The sequence below is a fragment of the Ahaetulla prasina genome, chromosome 8, assembly GCF_028640845.1.
Source record: "Ahaetulla prasina isolate Xishuangbanna chromosome 8, ASM2864084v1, whole genome shotgun sequence".
NCBI lineage: Eukaryota > Metazoa > Chordata > Lepidosauria > Squamata > Colubridae > Ahaetulla > Ahaetulla prasina.
This window is the reverse complement of record NC_080546.1, coordinates 1,402,677-1,424,707: the sequence shown is the minus strand read 5'-3', so window position 1 is coordinate 1,424,707 and position 22,031 is coordinate 1,402,677. Positions and strand designations below refer to the sequence as shown.

At 47.5% G+C, this 22,031-nt stretch overlaps 1 protein-coding gene across 5 annotated transcripts in view; it reads left to right on the top strand.

The window, feature by feature from the left end:
• Window positions 1-20,701, top strand: part of ZNF638 (zinc finger protein 638) — a 48,470-nt gene extending 27,769 nt beyond the window's left edge. For all 5 annotated transcript variants that reach the window (XM_058192479.1, XM_058192478.1, XM_058192477.1 and 2 more), the window contains 14 exons: window positions 1,918-2,049; window positions 2,219-2,344; window positions 4,271-4,312; window positions 4,786-4,926; window positions 5,969-6,094; window positions 6,440-6,489; window positions 10,270-11,584; window positions 12,097-12,150; window positions 13,445-14,591; window positions 14,697-14,768; window positions 16,080-16,349; window positions 17,545-17,634; window positions 18,041-18,159; window positions 20,414-20,701. In XM_058192479.1, the coding sequence (XP_058048462.1) occupies window positions 1,918-2,049; window positions 2,219-2,344; window positions 4,271-4,312; window positions 4,786-4,926; window positions 5,969-6,094; window positions 6,440-6,489; window positions 10,270-11,584; window positions 12,097-12,150; window positions 13,445-14,591; window positions 14,697-14,768; window positions 16,080-16,349; window positions 17,545-17,634; window positions 18,041-18,159; window positions 20,414-20,482 (3,753 nt within the window). In that variant the 3' untranslated portion in view covers window positions 20,483-20,701. The remainder of the gene's footprint in view (window positions 1-1,917; window positions 2,050-2,218; window positions 2,345-4,270; window positions 4,313-4,785; window positions 4,927-5,968; window positions 6,095-6,439; window positions 6,490-10,269; window positions 11,585-12,096; window positions 12,151-13,444; window positions 14,592-14,696; window positions 14,769-16,079; window positions 16,350-17,544; window positions 17,635-18,040; window positions 18,160-20,413) is intronic.
• The last annotated feature ends 1,330 nt before the right edge of the window (window positions 20,702-22,031 follow it).

Sequence of the window (22,031 nt, the reverse complement as noted above, 5' to 3'; positions counted from 1 at the left end):
CCAAAGGAGACCCGGCATTCCTTCCTTGCGGCCAGCCCATTCTCTTTTCCAGACTGGGGGTGGGTGGGGGACACATGGGACATGGCCACGAGATCTCAATTTGGGTGCTGGGCAAAATTAACCCACATTTACAACTGCTCGTAGCAGTCACCTGACCATGACTTGATCACTTTTTTTTTTTTTTTTTGCTGGTGGTTTCCAGCCTGTAAAACTCGATCGAGTATCTAATCATGGTGTTTGTTTAATGATTTCAAAATTGGTTGCAGTCACACGGTGACCCGCTCAACGACCATAGTGATTTACAACCATAAATCCAGGCTCAGCTCAGGTTGTAAGCTGAGGACTACCTGTGTCTTAAACTAAACTGAGCCTCCCTTTCTCATTTCCAGCTGGCTTGTCTTCTTACATTGAACCCTAAAACACCTCCATATTTTATCCCAGCTCAATATGGTGGCCATCCGTAGGAGATAACCAAGTCTCAGCCTCCCCTTCCCCAAAGAGGAGAGGCAGGAATGTCTTTCAGTGGGCAGTAAATGGAAAGAAGCAGAACCCCACTGGAGAAAACCTTGAATGTCCTAGGACAGGGGTCTCCAACCTTGGTCCCTTTAAGACTTGTGGACTTCAACTCCCAGAGTTCCTCAGCCAGCTTTGCTTTGCTGGCTGAGGGACTCTGGGAGTTGAAGTCCACAAGTCTTAAAGGGACTAAGGTTGGAGACCCCTGTCCTAGGAGACCTTGAATGGGCCTAGCTTGCTGGCACAAATGCATCATTTATTTTTTTTTGTTTACATTTATATCCCGCCCTTCTCCGAAGACTCAGGGCGGCTTACAGTGTATAAGGCAATAATTCTATTTGTATATTTTTCTCATTCTACTTGTATATTTTTACAAAGTCAACTTATTGCCCCCCCAACAATCTGGGTCCTCATTTTACCTACCTTATAAAGGATGGAAGGCTGAGTCAACCTTGGGCCGGGCTTGAACCTGCGGTAATTGCAGGCTACTGTGTTCTAATAACAGGCTGTAACAGCCTGAGCTATTCCAGCCCTTTCATTTATAACTGAACTCTACAATTGTGCCATTTAAAGTAAATTTTGAACCGTTCGTGTACAGGTAGTCCTCAACTTAACGACCATAATTGAGCCCAAAATTTCTGTTGCTAAGTGAAACGTTTGTTAAGTGAGCTTTGCCCCATTTTATGACCTTTCTTGCCACAGTTGTTAAGTGAACCCGGTTGTTAAATGAATCTGGATTCCCCATTTGACTTTGCTTGTCAAAAGTTGATTCCTTGATCTTGGAGGACCCTGCAACCGTCATAAATATGAACCCAAGCGTCTGGATTTTGATCCTGTGACCATTGGGGATGCTGCAGTGGTCATAAATGTGAAAAATAGTCATTAGTCACTTTTTTCAGTTCCATTATAACTTTGAATGGTCACTAAACAAACTGTTATAAGTTCCTCATGAAAAACCTTCTAATACTCCGCGTTAAGTTCTTTTTTAAATGTTGCCTCATTCCAGAAAAGAAAGTGTTGCATAGGATTATTTTTCTGAATTTCTGATTCAGATTTTGTGGTTGGATTCCTGGGGTGAGAAAGGCTGGAGAGGGGAGAGGATTTATTCTGCCTGCCTCATGCCAGGTTTTCCCTTTTCCAGGAGAGAGAAGCCTCAACAGTCTCCCTGCTGGGCCCAAAGGGCAGGAGAAGGAAGGCTGGCCTTTTAAAAAAAATATCAGATTTATCGGCTGCTTAAGGCAACTCTGAGCAGCTTTGCAGCACCCAGAGAAGATTCCAAGGGATAGACCGGGCGGGTGGGGTGGAGTGGGGTGGGGGGTGTTCCTCGTGGGCCCGGAAGATGGGAAGGAGCCAGGAGAATGTTCAGCTTTCTCTGATTCTGATTGGCCATTTCTGTTCTTCCAGGATGCCGAAGAGATGTGTGTCGTGATGATTTCCAGTTTCCCTGAGACTGGGCTCAGTCTGGAGGAGATCCGAAACTTAACGAAGCCCTTTGGGAAAGTTAAAGATATTTTAATTGTGTCTTCGCATAAGAAGGTACTGAGCAATCGATACAGGGTGTTAGAAGAGGAAAAATATATATTTGTTCATTCATTCTTGATTAATTAATGATTGAAAATGATTAATTTTTCCTCCCGGGGCCAACATTTGGAACAAAGAAGTCATTTGGTTTCAGGTCACTGATAAAGGTTTTTTTTTTTAAAAGGCATACGTAGAAATAAGTCGCAAATCTGCAGATTCCATGGTGAAATTTTATACCTGCTTCCCAATGTGGGTGGAAAGGAACCAGCTCTGCATTTCTCTGGTCCCTGAGCTGAAGGATCTAAACGAGGTCAGTAAAAAAAAATGTTTTTATTAAATTTATTTGCCGGCCACCTTGCCACAAGGCAACTATTCTTAAATGGTTGTTGAAGAATAAACTAAACAAAAAGTAACTAAGGATTTATATCATTAGAATACTAAGTTGGGGAAGGCACAAGGTTCTTTGTTACCAAACTCCCTCATTGCTCCTAAATATCTAGTTAGGTTTAGTGAATTGCAACAACCGAAGAGGACAAAATTGTTTGGTGGCTTCTAACTATCCAGTAAGGCTTCTGGGTTCCTTTCAAAAGTTGTACATTGTGGTACTCTTAGGGAGTAGCATACTGTATGTCTCAGGAAAATGGGAAAGTGAGTGAGAGGAAAAGGTATGGAAAAAGGTGTCTAAGAAAATTTATATGGCCAACCAACTCACTCAGTGACTTTGGACACCTTACAGGAAAGCCCAATAGAAGGTCAATAAAAAATGAGTCCCCCAGGCCCCTCTGAGAAAGGCGGGGCTAGATGAATCAAAAGTTGGAATTATGATTGCTGGGAGAAATATCAACAATCTCAGATATGCAGATGATAACATTCTAATGGCAGAAAGCGAAGTGGGACTAAAGAGCCTCTTGGTGCGGGTGAAGAAGGAGAGTGCAAAAGTTGGCTTGAAATGCAACATTAAGAAAACTAAGATCATGGCATCCGGCCCTCTCAATTCCTGGCAAATAGATGGAGAAGAAATGGAGGTAGTGACAGATTTTATTTTCCTGGGCTCCGAGATCACTGCAGATGGGGACTGCAGCCAAGAAATTAAATGACACTTGCTCATGGGGAAGAAAGCTATGGCAAATCTAGACAGCATACTAAAAAGCAGAGACATCACCCTGCTAACAAAAGTGCGTATAGTCAAGGCTATGGTTTTCCCAGTTGCAATGTATGGCTGTAAAAGTTGGACCATAAGGAAGGCTGAGCGCCAAAGAATCGAGGCCTTTGAATTCTGGTGCTGGAGAAGACTCCTGCGAGTCCCTTGGACTGCAAGGCGATCAAACCGGTCAGTCCTAGAGGAGATCAACCCTGACTGCTCTTTAGAAGGCCAGATCCTGAAGAGGAAACTCAAATACTCTGGCCACCTAATGAGAAAGAAGGACTCCCTGGAGAAGAGCCTAATGCTGGGAACGATTGAGGGCAAAAGAAGAAGGGGATGACAGAGAACGAGGTGGCTGGATGGAGTCACTGAAGCAGTAGGCGTGAGCTTAAATGGACTCCAGGAAATGGTACAGGACAGAAAGACCTGGAGGAACGTTGTCCATGGGGTTGCGATGGGTCGGACACGTGTTCGCAACTAACAACAATGCCCCTCTAATGACAACATTTAAATGAGCCACTTGTTGGGCCCTGTATCAGCCTGGGGTCCCCAAGCCCTTTGGCAGAACCACATCTTTAGGTTCTTAGGAAAGAGTAGCCAATTTTACCTCTGCAGGGATGATGTTCTACAGGGAGGGAGCCACCATGGGGAAGGCCCTTCTTTTTGGTCCCATCAGATGAACTTCCTTAAGAGAGGGGGACCCGTAACATCTCCTGCCTTCCTGTTCTGGAGGGCCTTGTGGATGTTACTGGTAAAAGAGGGTCCTTCAAATAACAAGGAGGGGCCACCAAGGAGAAGGCCCTTCTTCTTGGGCCTAGCAGATGGACCTCCTTAAGAGAGAGGACAGGTAACATCTCCTGCCTCCCCACTCCGGTGGGTAAGGGGGATGGATGTCACTGGGGAAAGAGGGTCCTTCAAAGAACCTGGTCCCAGGTCAAGTAGGGCTCTGAAGGTGACAGCCAGCACCCTGAATTGGATCTGGAAGACAAATGAAGGAGATTGTCAGCAGAAGATGGGTGATTAAGGGAGAGTTTGTAAATTGATAAATGCCGTCTTCTAATTACCTACATTTTCTTGGCCCTTTCTTTTTAGGAAGTTATATTTACTGCAATGATAAAAGATGCAAATCCAAGCGTAAGTAACAAGAATTGTTCCTTAATATGTTGTTGTTATTCAGTCTGGTCCCTTGGGGTAGAGAAAGGGGTTACAAAAATAGCAAAACAGATTCTTCTTCTTCCATCTCCTGTGAAGAGTACGTGTGTCTGGAAAATGTCAATTAAAAATGTAATTGTTCAAAAATGTTGCATATTGAGGATATAGGCAGTAGGAAATCTAGCATACCGATTTATGGTGGACAATGTAGTGTAGAGAATCTTCTGTCTCGGCACGACTTCAAAAATAATTTTGTGACGATAGCCAATAACATCTTTAATCAGGGAAAAATGAGTTGAGAGAAGCGGCAGGTTCCCATTGCGCCATGTGCTACCAAGGGAGGGGGGAAATAGGGTTGGGCTGTGGATTATATACTGAGGAAAGAGTCTTCGAAAGGATCAGTTGAGTCACATTAAGGACCCCCTGCCCATTTCGTGTACTTGCCTTTCCATCAGGTAAACACGGAGACGCTGTACACCCAGTATGTGCACCTGGGCAACCTGCCAGATGAGGGCTACTCTGAGCTTGAGATCCTTTGCGTCGGCCTTCGCTTTGGACGAGTGGATCATTACATGGTGATAACTAACAAGAACAAGGTGACCCTTCCTTTCTGCCAAGGAGAGCCCAATAGCTGTAGGAGAAAGGATGGCAGAACCTGGGGGAGGCCGAGTGAAGAGGGGAATCGGCCGAGAATCCCTACGTAGCCATAAACAGACTTAAGCCCAACCTCCCCTCCAGTTCCACGGATCCGTCTCGGACTCCAAGCAGGCGCCAACCACGAGTGGAGACGGTTCCCTGTGCGCGGGGGCTTTTAGCAATAAACATGCACGGGCCGGCTCTTTCCTGCCTGGCAATAGCAGGGCTCGTCCTTACAGAATAGCCTGGCTTGATAGCCATCACAGCGGAGGCCACAATTTCCATGGCTAAGCAAGACAAGTTTTGCCCCATTATATGACCTTTCCTGCCATGGTTGCTAAGTGAATCACTGCAGTTGTGAAGTTAGTCACATGGTTGTTAAGTGAATCTGGCTTCCCCATGGACTTTGCTTTTCAAAAGGGGATCTCATGATCCCAGGACCCTATAACCATCATAAATACAAGCCTCCACGTTTTGATCACGTGACCAAGAGGACGCTGCAACCGTCGTAAGTGTGAAAAAGGAGTCATAAGCCACTTTCTCCAGTGTTGTTACGACATCAAAAACAGTCACTAAATCAGGGCTGTCAAAGTCCCGGCCCGTGGGCCGGATGCATCACGCACTGGCCACACCCATGCCCAGTTTAGTGAAAGGGGGGGAAAATCCCGATACGTCACGTGACGCCGCCGTTACGATGTGAGTTTGATGCCCCCTGCACGAAATGAATGGTTGTAAATCGAGAACTACCGGTATAGTCTGTTCTCGGTTTCAAGGAACGCTCCTGGTCAGGTTGGAGGGGAGTATTTAAAAACTTTTTTTTTTTAAGAGTTGGAAAAACTGCGCTGGTCTTTAAAGATCCACATCAGACCCACGCAGAGCCTTCCTTTCAAGGGGCTGATGGGAAGGCACTTGCCCCCTTCAAGGCTCCCTTGGGAGAAATGCAGCCTTTGCTACAAGTTCAGGTCCTTCCATGTTGATTTTCTGCCCCTTTGAATTTTGAAGGCCATTTTCCAGCTGAACAGTGCCGAGTCCGCGGCGTCCATGTGTCGCTTCTTAAAAAGATATCCTTACAGTTTGGGAGAAGTGGAGCTGACGGTCTCGCGCTCACCCAGAATAGAACCTACAGCTGTAAGTCATCTTCATTTATTTAGCCTCTTTGTCTTGCATTAGTTTGCAGCCCTACCTATTCAGGATGGCTCTGAATGCAGAGAATGCTAGTAATTTCTAATGTCGTGTTGGTATACAGGTGTTAGGGTTTTTTTTGTTGCCAGGTGAAGGATGATTGAGGAATAGCTAGCTGGAAATTTGCCATCTGGGCAGGGTTGCAAATGAGGGTAGAACAGAATGTAGCTTTCAGAATTTATACCATGATTTGTTAACCAGTGTCCAAAGATTTTCCAGCTTTTTCCATTTAGGCAGTCATATCGTTGTACTGTTTTTTGCATATCAAAAAGCTGAACTTTTTTTTAACAGGCTGATGCTGTAAGAAAAGAAGTGAAAAAGCAAGAAGCGGGGCAAGAGAGGTATTTTTTCATTGATATCCAAAGTGTGTGCTTGTATTTGTGTGTGTGTGTGCGTGCGTGTGTGTGAGACAGGGAATAGGGTGGGATCGGATTGGAGAGAATTAAATTGTGATTGACTAAAGCAAGCCAAATTCTCATTTTTTCCTTTTTGTGCTAAGCCTTGAATTCTGGCTTTTAAGAACCAATGCCTGCCACTTCCCTCATTCCTTTGCCTCATTATGGACCTGGCATGAAACTACTGCCGTTGAAAGAATAAATGGGGTTTTCAATGCATGCTTGTAGTTCTGTTCATCCGTCTCAGTTGTCTTTTGTTCCTGGGACACAGGTGAGCCCTGAGAAGTGACTCCACCACCTGTCGTCGGGGGGGGGGGTATCCAACCGACATTTTTGAATGCCGGTGCTTTTTAAATCCTGGTGCCTTGTCATGCCTTCTTTTAACGTGATTCGTTTTTCTAAGTTGGTTGACTTGGGACCTGGGATAAGTGACTTTATCAAGCCGTTTGAGTGCAGCCCAGGAGGTCACTCCCTGGGCTGCAACTGCTAAATTACGTTCAGAGGTTGAAACACTACAAACCATGGAGAGGTAACACAAAGTTCAAATAGTCGTATTGGGACTTAATTTATATATTTATCAATAGACCAGTAAGGGGACAAAGATATTTTAATGCACAATAAAGGACATTTTCCTTTCAAAATGTCTTTTGTAACCCCAAACCCATCTCTTCCTAGCTTACTCTAGATCCATAAATATAATTTGCCTATCTCTATATATTGTAGATATACATTTAAAATAAATGTACTTCAGGCAACCAGAACCTTTGAAACAATATCTGTGGTGTTCGCTAACTATATGATGATGTAGACTTGGAGCAGGTTTTGTGTATTTTATTTTACTACAACTAATAAAATACTGTTTTTAGAGTACTTACTTCTCCACATCCAGCCTCTTGAGTTTTTGATGGTCTCTGCACGTGGCCTATGGAGAGCACTGGCATATGGGCACCCTGGTCTTTTCCCCTGTAAAAGTCTCGGTGTTTCCCATCAGAAAATGTTTGAATTTCTGGGTTAAACTGGGGGCAGCTACACTCCAGGGTGACTCTCCATAAACAGCTCCATGTTTCACGCTCTCTTTCTGCCTGTTCTGCCAAAGGGAGGGAACAGAACGGCTGTTAGCTGCTCAGAGCTGTTACTTTCTAAACTGGGTTTTTAGGCACTTCGATTTAAAATGGAAGAACCTCCTCGTTAAGGTATAAAGCAAGAGTGTCCAACTTTGGCAACTTGAAGACCTGTGGACTTCAACTCCCAGAATTCCCCAGCCAGGCTTTGCCAAGCTGCCAAGGTTGGACACCCGGTTGTAAATGGGGCTTCTTATACTGATAGAGATGGAAGTAAGAAGACCTTTGAAGCTGTGGAAACAGAAAGAAAGCTTAATTTCCCTTTTGCCTTGTTCTTATCAGTCGTATTTTGGGAAAGCCTGGAGAAACATATTTATGGCTTCACAGTCAATCAGGCATGCTTGATGAAACCTTTCCAGCATTTGCCAGCAATTACGACGGGTGACACAAATGTGATGAGCAGGTCCTCTTCTCGATGAGGGGACCTGGCAGCTGTCCTGAATATTTTTTTTCTGTCCCCCCTCTCTCTCCCCCCCCCCCCTCCCAAAGAAAGCAGAACAAAATAACCGAACACTAACTGAATTTTGAGCTGGGAACAAGAGTTCCATCACTGGAGGCTTTTAAGAAGAGACTGGACAGCCACTTGTCTGAAATGGTCTAGAGTCTCCTGCTTGAGAGTGGGGTTGGACTAGAAGACCTCAAGGTCCCTTCCAACTCTGTTACTCTGTTAAGTTGGATGCTGCCCTTTGACTTCCAAACTGCTTGGTCTTTTATTACTCTATGGATTGTCCTTTTCATTCAGTTCCTCAGTAGTCCGAAGCGAGTGTCGGAACACGACTGCGGAATAAGCTCTTTAACGCTCCCTGAAATCAAGAGAACTTGTCAAGTTCCTGCAATTTTTATTTTTATTTTCTGGTTTTTCTGTATTTCTGCAGCATGTTTCCTTTCTTATTTACGAATCCTAGTTTTGTTATATTTTGTTTTATCAAATGGTTTCAAATTTGCGAGGTCTCCAAACCACCCAAGTTTTTTTTTTCTCCTCTTAAAATATCATTTTTCTTCTCCCAAGCGAATTAAGTCTGATTTCCGTATTCCTTGAAAGCTATTTGAAATATTCTTGGTAGGTTGCTTACGAATAATAACCCTCTTTGATTAAGGAGATTGAATGGACTTTGAACAACTTTTTCATCCTTCTTCCAGCAGAAAAGAAATTCAGCGTGAAAAGCAAAATAAGGGAAGGGGGTTTTACACATCCGTGGAAATTTTAGTTTAGAAACCTGCTTTTGCAGGACTGACTGGCTGCTATTTATCGTTAACTGTTGCCTTGCAGTCCCTTTCCACCTATATTATGTAAGATACTTGTTAGGGAAGGGTATCTCTTAGGATTGAACAGGATGCCTAGAATATCAACACCGTTGAATGGAAGAACACAGCTCAAAAAGTCCCAGCCAAACCCTGAACAGATTTGCATTCGGCTTTGGAATCGCGTTCAGAATGGAGTCAGTCTGACTTCTCTAGACTCCATCTTTCCGTTGTTGTTTGTCATCTTCTTCCTTGCTGGCTGTTGGAAAATCCAGACCTCGTTTGAAAGAGCAGAGATTTGCAGCCTCCGTTAGTGACCGGCTCTTGATTTTTTCAAATTGGCCCTGTTTTGCAGGGCTCTGCCCTCTAGCCTTTTTTGCAGAAAATTGCAAGAACCTTTCCTGTGATGACAAAGGCCTATGAAGTTTGCGATCAGTTCATGCCTGATTCTCTTACCGATTCTGAGGACAACTGAGGGGTGGTTGTTTTTTTTTGCATAACTGTCTGCTATTCTGTCTGGTTTGTGTTTCTTGTGCCGGCCCTACAAATGATGATTCCTGTCCATGATCCAGTTTTGGTGTCCTGTCATCATCTATTGTAGTGATATTGAGACTGCGGCCCATTTTCCTAAATAATCCACACTTTCTTTGGAATCACAAGATAATGGCAGATGATTGTCCCAGAGGGAGGGAGGGAAGGAGGGGGAAATGGAAGATCTCCGTAGAGAATTCCAGAAGGCATTTATTTGGCTGAAAACCGTTGGGAAACGAATAAACAAAACAGGCTTTCAGCCAGGGCTGTTGAAATTGCTGATGTTTTTGAAAATGTTCCTCTGTAGTATTATCCCATACACCTGTCTCATAATTCAGATTTCCTTGGAAGCTGTTAGGCACTTGGGATCCCCTCGAGTTTACCCTTTTGCATGTGGATATTTCCATTCCCCGTGGAAGTGCCCTGACTCGTTGGGGCTCCTTAGGGCCAGCCTGCTGGTCCTGTGGACAAACTCTTAACATTTCCCTTCTCAGTTTAAGCAACTCATTCACACCCAAGCACAAGTTCTCTGTGTATTTGTATGTGGGGTGTTTTTTTTTCTGCCTTAAGTTCTAATCCTCTCAGTTCTGGGGTCAACAGGGCACCTGTGCAGTGAGCTTCAAAGAAGCCCTTTAGGGTTGCCTGCCATAATGATAGGTAACTTAGAAGTGTTTCACCCATGCTTCAACCGAGGTTAGTAGAATAAGTTAGATCTCCCCATCCTGAGCCATTAGTGCTTCGGGAAATCCCAGCCGTTGGCATCAAGAGGTAATTGATAACTGTGGCGTTCTCAACATAGCTTGATTTGTTCTGTTTTTTTAAATACATTTAGCCCTGACTTGAAAACAATTCCCGAAGGATCAGGAGTGGTGCCCTCATCTGCTGTTCCTCCCACGGAGGCCACGGAAGACCACGGTTCTGATTCAGAGGCTATCCCAAACACAGAGACTGAGCGCTTGGATAGTGAGAAGATGGGAGGGGAAGCAGCTTCCCAGCCTCTGAAGACCAAAGACTTGAAAGAAGACCCGGAAGCGTTAAAAAAAGACTTTGGGCTTGGCGCTCCAAGCACAGGCCAGGATTCAAAGTCTTCAGACCTGAAAGCTGAAGAAGCCGGCACTTTGTCCTCCACTCTGGAAAAGGAAGAAAAAGAAACAGATCGTCCTGACCCGGAATTGCCGAGAAAGGCCTCTCCGCCTGGCGGAGAGAAGGCAAAGGAAGAATTAGCTCCTGGGAAGGCAGAAGAATTTCAAGGTGCCTCGAACGAAGAAACCACCGGAGCCCTCTCGGCCTCAGCCACGGAAGAAGAGACAAGGGCAGGCTTGGGGCCGGGCTCCACCGAAGCTGCCCTGCAGGAAATGCCAAGTACTGACCCTCTCTCCAGTAACAGGTTGGCCTCTCCGGAAGCAGATCGTCCTGAAGCCACCGTCGGCTTAGCAGAGACGCTTGCTCCCAGGGTGAAGGTGAAGGTGAAGGTGGAGGAAGAGTTGGAGGGCCCCTCTAGCGCCTCTCAGGTGACTGCGGAGGTAGCTGAGCCAGCAGCGGCGGAAACGAAGGAAAAGGTAAAGGCTCAGCTGCTGCAGATGACCAGGGTTGAAGTGATCCTGGAGAAGCTCCCTAAAGACTTGATTTCAAGCGCTCAAGAAATCAAACTGGAAGAGACCCCAGAAGAGAAGGCCAAGGTACAGAACCCCGAGGAAATTGTGACGAAGACCCCGCAAGGGAAAGGACCGGGACAAGCTGAAGCCGAGGAATCCTGCAAAGCGAGCGCGCCGGAGGCAGAGACTGTAGCCGACTCAGAGGCTGCTCCTGTCCCCAAGGCTTTGAACCCACCCAAGACCAGACTTTCGGCTCGAAGGAAAGAGAAGAAGCCGGCCGGCAAGCCGGCCACCAAGAGCCCAGGCGTAGCTGAGAAGACTCCGGCGCCCAAACCAACGAGTCAGCAAAGGCCGGCGAATGGCCGGTCCAATGTCCCAGATAGCGCCAAGTCTAAGCTAAGCATGAGTTCGGTGGTGGTTGCGTTAGGCGGTGGGAAGAGCTCCTCGCAGCAAGACAAGGACCCCCCGGCGGAGACCAAGGGGAGTCCAAAGCAGAGCCGAGAGCAAGACAGTAGATCCTCCAACCTCAAGAGGGATGCCGCCGGCAATAAGGTGAGGAGGGGATTAAAGCGCTGGCTGGTCCCTAACCTTGATGCTTCTTCCAGTCCTTGAACGAGTCCCCGTCCCCTCCCAGTACGCGGCTGCTGCATTCGGCGGTGCCACCAAACCGGTTGGTGCCGTGCAGCGTCGATTGGGAGGTGCGTTCAGAAGCGGCTTAAACCTGGATGCGTTTGGCGGAAGGGAGGAAAGAGCCGGCTCTTCACGATGCAGATTTCCGAACGGACACGCGGTGTTCGTTCCTTCCTTCCATTGGCGGTTCCTGAGATTCTCCCGTTGCGAGCTGCGGCTTCTCGTGCGGTATCCCGGCTACTTTGTGTAGACTCGATCCTGAAGTCAGATAAGTTACCCGTAAAAACCACCAGTGCGCTGAATACTCGGGTCTTAAGAACGATTGGCACGGTCTCAACTTGTAGCGTGTAAAGAATGCCACCTCTTTAATGATTAATTGCCCTTACGAAGTCACTGTCATCATTGCTCACCATCTTCCCACTTCTCTTCCCCAGGTGTCTGCTGAGAGAAATACCCGAAGCTCTAAAAGCAATCCTAAACCCAAAGAGGTAAGCGAGCCAATTAACACAGTTCCTGTAACTGAGGGGAATGGTATGTGGGAAATACTTTAGGCAGGGGTATCAAATTTGAATTCATTGAGGGTTGGGTTGACCTTGGGGGGGCAGCGGGCAGCTTGATGTCACTCGTGTCGGGGCGCCTATGGCAGCCCAAGCACTCTGCCAGTGAAAACTGGCTCACAAGCTACGTTTTCAGCTGCGATGGCCTCCTGCAGCCCTCTGCCAATGAAAACGGAGGTCAGAGGGGCCGCGTGCAGGTCCGAAAACGGAGCTCGCGGGGGCTGTACACAGCCCTCCGAGCTCCGTTTTCGCTGGCAGCGGCCCCACGGGCTGGTCCTTCGCGGTTTCCAGGGTGGCCCTGCAGGCCAGATCTAAGTACCACCCCTGACTTTAGGCTAGGGGCCTCCCAACTGAGCAACCTTAAGACTGGTGGACTTCAACTCGTAGCCAGAAGTCTCCAGCCATCTCTTTTAAGGCGTTACTGACTCTGTGCCTAAACCTTTCCCAAAACCGAATCCAAATTGTTACCCAGCCCTAATAATTAAGGAGCCCTATCCATTTAACTTCACTGTTAGCCACTTCTAGGGAAAATATTTTTGCTGAAAAATGAATTGTTGCAGTTGGTGACTTGCCTAAAACTGCCTTGTTCCACTCTGGGGTTGTCTTTAGCAATATAAGTTTGTGGGAGGGTGCCTGCAGGTCGATCTTGACTCCTGCCTGGATTAGTTCCTGTAGTTTTCTGGCTCAGGTTTTTCTAAAGTGGTTTGCTATTTCCCCCTTCCTAGGGTTGTGTGAGAGGGACTGGACCAAGGTCACCCAGTTGGTTCCATGCTGAAGGCAGAACTAGGAGCTCCCTGTTTTTAGCCATAACTTTCAACTGGCTCTCATCCATTAAAATGTGGGCACAAATGTGAGAGAGAGATAGGGAGAGAGAGAGATTGGATATATGGATGGATACACAAATAGATTCCAAAAAGACAAGCCAGCTGCTTAATCTGCTGCTTTGAACCATTAAAAGATCTCCTCCATCCCAGATTGCCCTCTAAAGCAAGGGTGGGCAGCTATGTCCACTTTACATCCTGTAGAATTATGAGAGTTGACGTCCACAGGTTGTAAAGTCGTTCTAAACCATCCTCTGACTCTTGTGTTGCCTGCATGCTTCCTTTTTCCTTTTTCTTTACTTCCGATACCTGCCACAATGATGTGTGTGTCTATGTCGTTTACAAATCAAATAGTGTAAAACGGGTTTTTTTTGTTTTCCCCCCCTTCCTTTGTCTTTCTGTAGGAAGAGGAGCTTTTTCCATTTAATTTGGATGAGTTTGTGACCATGGATGAAGTTGTGGATGAAGCTGAGCCCCCTCAGCCTAGGAAGAACCCCGTAAGGGGCAAAAGGAAGGAGCCCCCAAAGAAGAACCTTCCCTGCGAACCAAGCTCCAAGAGGAAGAAAGGCAAGGGGGTGGCTGGCCCCGCGGCTGAGAGCGAGGTCTCCTTCGTGACCTTGGATGAAATCGGAGAAGACGAAGGCGGGATGGGCCAAGCGGACCTTCTGAGCTTAGAAGCCATGACCGATGACGGCCAGGGACTGGTCACGGTCGACGAAGTGAACGAAGAGGAGGAGCTGATCGATGAAGATATTAAAGATCCACAGTCGCTGGTCACTTTGGACGAGATCTCCGAGCAAGAGGACATCACTCTCCCGGAGACGGCCAAGGGGCCTTTTGCTCCAGGGGAGAGCGAGCCGGATCTTAAAACGGAGCCTTTAGTGACGGTGGATGAGATCGGAGAGGTGGAAGAGCTTCCCTTGAACCAGCTTTCCCAATTCAAGGATGAGGAGATGCTCAAATGCAAGGAAGACGAGAAAGGAGGGCTTGAAGACGCCGGAGATTTTCTCTCTTCCCAGATCCCGGACGATCCCAGCATTTTAGTCACAGTGGACGAGATTCACGAAGACAGTGACGACCAGCCCTTGATGACTATAGACGAAGTGACCGAAGACGACGAAGACTTCTTGGAAGACTTCAACCGCCTGAAAGAAGAGTTTAGCTTTGTTACCGTCGACGAGGTGGGCAGCGAAGAGGAGGAGGAAGACAAACCCGGCACATCCGCCAGCAGAAACTTGGAAGGAGCAACCAAAATGGCACCGGAGGAAAGAGCCGAAGAGAACCTCCAGTCTTCTGTGGAATCAGAAAACTTTAAAATTCCAGCCAAGCCCCCACTAGAACGGAGGGAAAGCGCTCGGGGTGAACCTCTGGAGGGTGAAGCATCTGCAGGCCACCTGGGGGGTTCTGAAGATGAGAGCCCCGCGGAAGAGGAGGTAGAGCGAGGTAGGAAAAAGACTGAGCTAGAGCATAAAGACAAGGAGGAAGGAAAAGACGTGGAGCAAACAGACACACTCACTGAATCTGACTCAGGTTGCAAGCAGCTGCAGACAGGTAGGAAGCGGATCGGCCTTGGTGTGGAGAGGCCCTCCGAGAAGCAGCGGAAGCTGAGTGGGGAGGACCAGGCCAGAAACCTAAAGGTGCCCCTTCTCTCCGCAGAGCCGGTTGGGAACCAGAAGGAGGAGTCTTCCAGCAAGGGAAGCGACTCCCAGGAGGAGCAGCAATCGCTCGGTAAGGCTGCCTTCACGTAGCAGGTGGGAGAAGGAACCTCCGGGGGCAAGAGAGCCATAGTGGCCCAGTAGTTAGAGTGCAGGATTACAGGCAAGAACTCTGCCCACTGCCAGGAGTTCGATGCCGACCGGCTCAAGGTTGACTCAGCCTTCCGTGCTTCTGAGGTCGGTCAAATGAGGACCCGGATTTGGGGGGAGGGGAGGGGATACGCTGACTCTGTAAACCGCTTAGAGGGGGCTATAAAGCACTGTGAAGTGGTATATAAATCTAAGGGCCTCTGGCTACTGTAAAGAAACTGCCCTCCCTTGTTTTGGGGGTCGGTGGGTGGGAATTGGACTCTGTGGAAAAGGCTGTCTGGTTGGGGTGGGCCTTACTGGGGTTGGTTAATGGATCAAATGGAAGATCCCACCTCCCCCCATTGTATACAGGTAGTCTTTACAACACTTCATTTAGTGACTGTTCATAGTTACAACGGCACTGGAAAAACTGACCTATGATTGTTCTTCACACTTAACGACCGTTGCAGCCTCCCCCACGGTCATGTGATAAAAATTCAGGTGCTTGGCAACTGGCTCGTATTGATGACGGTTGCAGTGTCCCGGGGTCACGTGAGCCCCTCTTGTGACCTTCTGACAAGCCGAGTCAACGGGGAAGTCAGGACAAGCCCATGTTACTAACTTAACAACTGTAGTGATTCACTTAACAACTATGGCAAAGGTTATAAAATGGGGCAAACCTCAACAAATGTCTCACTTAGCAACAGACCGTTTTGGGCTCAATTGTAGTCCTAAACTGAGAACTACCGACCTCAGAAGGCTCCGAAGTGTCCCCTTTATTTGCACATAATTGTAAATAGAAAAAAGGAAAATAACCAAAGTGTCATGTCCCGGACCTCAGCCAAATCCACTTTGGATTAGTTGCGATTCAACAGAAACGAAGGTTTTGGCCATTCCAGATTTTAGCTGGACAAATGCAGGGAAGCCCTGGAGGCTGTGAGGGCCTCGATGAAGGACAGCAGCCTTCGGCCAAACCCTGGCAGGAAGAAACGGCTTTGGGTGGACGGAGGTTCAAGATACGGGACTTCAAACTCCTTTGTTCTGGATGGGGTGGCGCTGCCCCAGACTGCCCCGGTCTTTGGCTTGGGGCTTCTCCTGGACTCCTCCTCCTGCACCAAGGCCCCAAGCTACAAATATCCTCTTCCAAAGGGGTTTTATATGCTTTTGGATTGAGCTGGTTGAAAGATGGGCGGGCGGCTCAGTAAGCACTTTAAATAAACACCCAACTCTATTACTGAGATTTGTGTTGTGACAGGTGGGGTGAGGCCTGGAGAGGATCCTGCGGCTGAAGCAATCGAAATGGAGGTGGAAGGAAGCTCAGCAGCCACTTCTGAGGAGGAGAGGAAGGGAGACGCTGTAGCGATGCCATCCCCAAGCCCCGGGATTTCCACAGAGGGCATGGCAGCTGGAGAACCACAGGCGGCATCCAAACCAGCTGCCCAGAGCCCTGAGCTGAGCCCTGATACGGTCTTGGGAAAGGACAGTGAGGCTGCTCCTTTGCAGCCCAGCGAAAAGCCTTGCAGAGGTAGGAACCAGAGAGAGAGAAAGGAGCACCTTGCCGTGTGCTTGGCCCCGTCTTGGCTCTGCTCTCATGGCTGCAGCCGTCGCTCTCTCCTTCGCATGATCTGGCCAAGCAGGGCAGCATCTGTTGCAACTCACTCTATGTGGGGCTGCCCTTGAAAAGCATCCGGAAGCTCCAGTGGCTTCAAAACACAGCAGCCCGCATGGTTTTATGCAGGCCCAGGGATGCCTGCGTGTTGCCTCTCCTGCAGGAGCTGCGTTGGCTGCCAGTTTCCCTCCAGGTGCAATTCAAGGTGCTGGTTGTCGCCTTCAAAGCCCTTCGTGGCCTGGCAGACCCTCTTTCCCAGTGACATCCACCTGACCCACCAGAGGGGAGAGGCAGGGAACGTTACGGGTCCTGTCTCTTAAGGTGGCCCTTCTCTGTGGTGGGAGCCTCCCTGTGGAACATCCTCCTCCTCCCAGAGATCAGGCTGGCCCCCACTTTGACCCTCTTTTGCGAGGCCCGGGAGACCCGGTTCTGCCAATGGGCTTGGGGAACCAGGAGTGGGAGGGAGGGAGCCCATCAAGTGACTGCTGTCAGGTTTGCTCTCATTTGGTATACTAGTGGCTTGCCCTGTCATACTGATGGGGGTGGCCTTGGGGGTTCCTTGGGCGGTTGTCGTTTTTTTACTGCTAGCTTATTTGTCTGAGTTGATAGTTCCTTAGTTGGGATAGGGGTGGGGATTTATTGTGCTCGTTGTTATTGCATATGGGGCTTCTATTTTTTGTGATGCCATCCAGCGTAGCTGAGAGTGAGAGGGCGACCATATACATTTTCTAAATAAATAAATCTGAAGCTTGGAGAAGCAAGTGAGTAGGGAGGGGACAGTGTCAAGCATAGGAAATCTGGAGTTCAAATGAAAACGGGTTTGTTTATTACATGACAACACTCTACAAGGCAAATTGGCGGCAGATAAGGATCAGCAGAATCCCAGGTGGGCTGGGCTTGGATCTCTTGTGGGCACAGAGCGACTCCAGACTGATGGCGTACTTGACACCCCCCCCCCCACTCGGGCTCAGCCTGGTCATCTACAGGTGGGCGGATGGGTGGGCAGCCACTCCTCAGCTACAAGCCACGTATGTAAAGAGTGTGGCATGATGGCAGCACAGGCTCAGTTACCATGTTTGCTAATCTGAACTAATATCTGTCGCTATTGTAGATCGGATGGAATCCAAATGTGAAGAACCGGAAAGCAAACAGAGAAAAGTAGATTCCTCAGAGAAACCGAAGCCTCCCAGCCAGCTGAAAGGTAGGTCTGTTTGGGGCAGCAGACTCTGAAAGAAAACGGTCTTCAGGGTTCAGCAGAGGTCACTTGCCGAGAATGGCTGCTTGTTTGTCTTCGCTGTACTTTGAACTCAGTACTGATATCTGAGTGGTTAAGAGTTGATTTTCTGTGTGTGTCCCCCTCCCTTCAAAGACCGGATGGATGGATGGAAGGAGAGAGAGAGAGAGACAGAGAGAGAGAGAGGAAGGAGATGAAGGAAGGAAGGAAGGAGATAGATGGATAAATTGATAGATAGGAGATAGATAGAATAGAGGGATGGGATGGGATGGGATGGGATGGGATGGGATGGGATGGGAGAGAGAGATGAAAAAATGAACTGAAATGGTCCTTGTTAATATATAATTTCTTCGTTTTGTGGTCTTCATTCTAGATTTAGATTTCCTTGTCCCCAAAGCCGGCTACTTTTGTCAGATCTGCTCCTGCTTCTGTGTGGACGAAGCCTCTATGAAGAGCCACTGCCAGTCTCAGCTTCACCAGCAGAACATGGAGGTACCGCTTGTCCATCTGGGCAAGGAACCCCAAGGGTGACATTGAGGAGCAGGATGTAAATCCGGTCTTTTCTGCCATGGCCTTGGAGAAGAATGCCGCTGGGCTCTTGGCCAAAGCCCAGTGGGTCCCATTCCAAGGATCTCCGCACAAAAGATTCTCCCAGGGTCTTTGTGGTAGGGATGATCAAGGAGAAAGCCGCAAGGTTCAAAGGATCCTAGTAACCACAGTTAGTCCCCGACTTACGACCACCATTGAGCCCAAAAGCTTTGTGGCTAAGTGAGAAATTTGTTGAGTGAATTCTGTCCCATTTTACAACTTTTCGTGCCACGGATGTTAAGTGAATCACTGAAGTGGTTAAGTTAGTAACACGGGATGTTAAGTGAATCTGACTTCCCCCATTGACTTCGCTTGTCAGAAGGTCCCAAAAGGGCCCGAGATGACCCCGAGGCACTGCGACCGTCGTAAATATGAACCAGCTATCAAGCGGCCAGTGTAAATCACGAGACCATGGGGATGCTGCAAGGAAGGCTTGTAACTGATAAATGGTCATAAAGTTACCTTTTTCACTGCTATTGTAACTTTTCAATGCTGTTGTAACTTCAAACAGTCACAAAATGAACTGTCGTAAGTTGAGGACTACCTGTATTTCCCATATCTCATCAGAAGTTTCCTCATTTTCTTTCTTGCCACCTTCTCTAAACTGGTGAATGGCAGGTCTTGCTTCTTAAGCCGTTTCCCAAATCCTTAGTAATCGGGGAACCGACTTGCTCTAGCATCGCAATGGACCGGAGGGAGTGGGCTGCAGAGGGTGTGTGGAGACCCCAAGTTACACCACACACACACAGGAGAGAATATTTGCAGCTCAGAGTTGAAACGAGGAGTCCTGGGTGCTCTCTGAGCTTGGCTTCAATACCCAAACTAGGTAACATCAGTGCTAGTGACCCAGTTTGGATCAGGGTTCGAGTACCATATTTTTCAGAGTATAAGACGCATCTTATTTTTTCGGGAGGAAAATAGGAAAAAAAAAATCTGCCTACCAGGTATTCATCTGGCTAGCGTCCTTAGTCTGGTCAGCTTCAGCACATTAGTTTGCTGGTTTTGAGCACACTTGCGCTTTTTATCCCCTGCTTGGGGATAAAAAAACAGCTTCTAAAGCACAGCTGAGAGGGAGCAGCAATGAGAAAAGCAGGCAAAACACGGAAGATCGCTCCACTTGCTAGCGCCTCATTAGGGCTGAAAAAAAGCTTAGAAAAAGCTACATTCGGAGTATAAGACGGACCCAAATCTTCAGCCTCTTTTAGGGGGGAAAATGTGTGTCTTATACGCCGAAAAATACGGTAAGCGTGAATCGATTTGGAAGAGAAGAAGGCCTGTCCTCAGCCTCTATGGGAAAGCTCTAAGCTGCCTGCACTTGTTAGGAAAAAAAGATTTCGATGGCCTAGTGCAGGGGTCAGCATGGCTGGCTGGGGAATTCTGGGAGTTGAAGTCCAGAAGTCTTTAAAGTGGCCAAGGTTGGAGAGCCCTGCCCTAGTGGATTGTGCAGTGGGCAGGATGACTCTGGTAGTTGTGAAAAGCAGACTCCGTTCTAGGAATCCTTGGGGAAGGGACTGAGAATAAGACCACCATTAATGCAGAGCCCTGAACAAAAAGACCCCAGCACTTCCCCCCTGCAGTCAGCAGCCAGACCAGCATAGATAAACTCCCAAGGCTAACATCAGACCAACAATCAAGTAAACCAATCAGGAAACTGCCCAACCAAAGAATCTCTTTTAAGACCACCCCCACCAGCACTAATTGGCAAATCACTAGAATATAGACTGACTGCAAACCACACTCCTTCTAGCACTGATGATGTTACCTAGTTTGGGTCATGAAGTGTCTGCAAGGAAACCACCAAGCTCAGAGAGCACCAAGGACCCCACACTCCCCCTCCCCCTCCTCTCTGCAACCCTACCCCCTTCTGGCACTGATGATATTCCCTAATTGGGTCACAGAATGTCTTTAAGCAAACCAAGTGCAGAGAACACTCGAGACCCCTCATGTCAATCCTGAGCTGCAAGTATTCTCCTTTCTTAGATCCCTGAAGTTTTGTGTAGAGGCCTGGGTGCCACACTTGGAAAAGTGCAGATAAAATGATAGAAAGAAAACGAGTTTCTCAAAACGGGGCAACTGATTAGCATTTGGGGAAAAAAATAAACACTTCGCCCTCTTATAATTTGTCATAAAGACTTCAAAAATTTGTCCATCTTTTCAGAAATTCATAATCAAGAGCCCAGCAGAGGAGAAAGAAAAAGAAGATACGGAAAAAGAGAGTTTAACGTGATACGAAGACGGGAAGTGCCTCTGCAGAATTTCATTTAGGGTCCAGTTGCTTCTTTGTGTTCTGTTCCTGTTTTGTTTTGTTTTTTACTTGGTTCCTTTTGAAGATTTTCATGCCGTATTCACTTCGGTTCCTTCAAGAAGTAGGCTATTAAAATTGTGTAGTGATTTTGGTTCCTTCCACAGTAACATTGGAAGTGCTTAAATAAATTCTTACCGTAGAGCCAAGTGGTTGGGTTTTTATTTTTGATTCCGAGTGGTAGAAATGGCCCCACGCTTGTGCCATTTGCAGAATAAAGTCCTCTGGACGTCACTTGGGCACCCAGAGTTTCTACCGCAGACAAATTGATGGGGGGTCTCCTGCTCAGCAGCTTTATTAGCCCCCGTTGCCTGGCATTTTGTCATCATATTTAGCACTTCCAACAACACAGCATCAAACGCTAGATGATCCAAGCCAGCAGAATTCCAGGATAAATTGCTTCCACTTCCCCAGATGTAAATGTATTCTTTTTATATTCTTTGGAGGGATGTGAGGGTTCAGTGGCTAAGACGCTGAGCTTGTCGATCGAAAGGTCAGCAGTTCAGCTGTTTGAATCCCTAGTGCTGCATAACGGGGTGAGCTCCCGTTACTTGTCCCAGCTTCTGCCATCCTAGCAGTTCGAAAGCAGGTAAAAAATGCAAGTAAAAAAACAGGGACCACCTTTGATGGGAAGGTAACAGCGTTCCATGTGCCTTTGGCGTTGAGTCATGCCGGCCACATGACCACGGAGACGTCTTCGGACAGCGCTGGCTCTTCGGCATTGAAACGGGGATGAGCACCGCCCCCTAGAATCGGGAACAACTAGCACGTATGTGCGAGGGGAACCTTTACCTTTACCTATGTATTCTTTATTTATTGATTAGCCCTTGGCCCATATCAAAGTGCAGAGTTCCAGAAACTTAATTTAAAATGGAATTGGATAAGATACAATTTAAAATGAAGTTGGAATAAAATAGAATAATTTGAGATGTAAATGTCCAAATGGGAGCCAGAAGTTTATCGGACAATTGCAGACCTTTAGAAAGTAGAATAAAAGGGTGGTGAGGACCTTGGAGGTCTTCTAGTCCAACCCCCTCTTCTAGCAGGAGACCCTTGGTGAAGGATTGAAAGTCCTTGCCAAGACCAATGGCCCACAACCCTTTTCTTGACATCATTGTATCGCCTAACACAGAAGTCAGAATTTCAAGTAGCTGGAGATTTTTTTTATTCCTGCATCTTGTCTTGTTCTGTTGCTTGAGGGACAGGATTTGGTGCAGGCTTAACATGAAGGGTTTTTTAAAACTCTTGTCTGGGTGGCTTCAGAGGAAGTTTTGCCTTCCAGCGCAGGGTTCTTCTGGGAGAAAGAAGAGGTCGGGGGGGGATTTCTTACAGATGTTGGGGCACTGGGATGCATAGAATAACAGAGTTGGAAGGGGCCTTGAAGGTTTTCCAGTCCAACCCCTTGCCCAGGCAGGAGACTCTAGCATTTCAGAGGGTCTTCGAAGCACTGGAAGTTTCTCTGCATCTTCAGGGT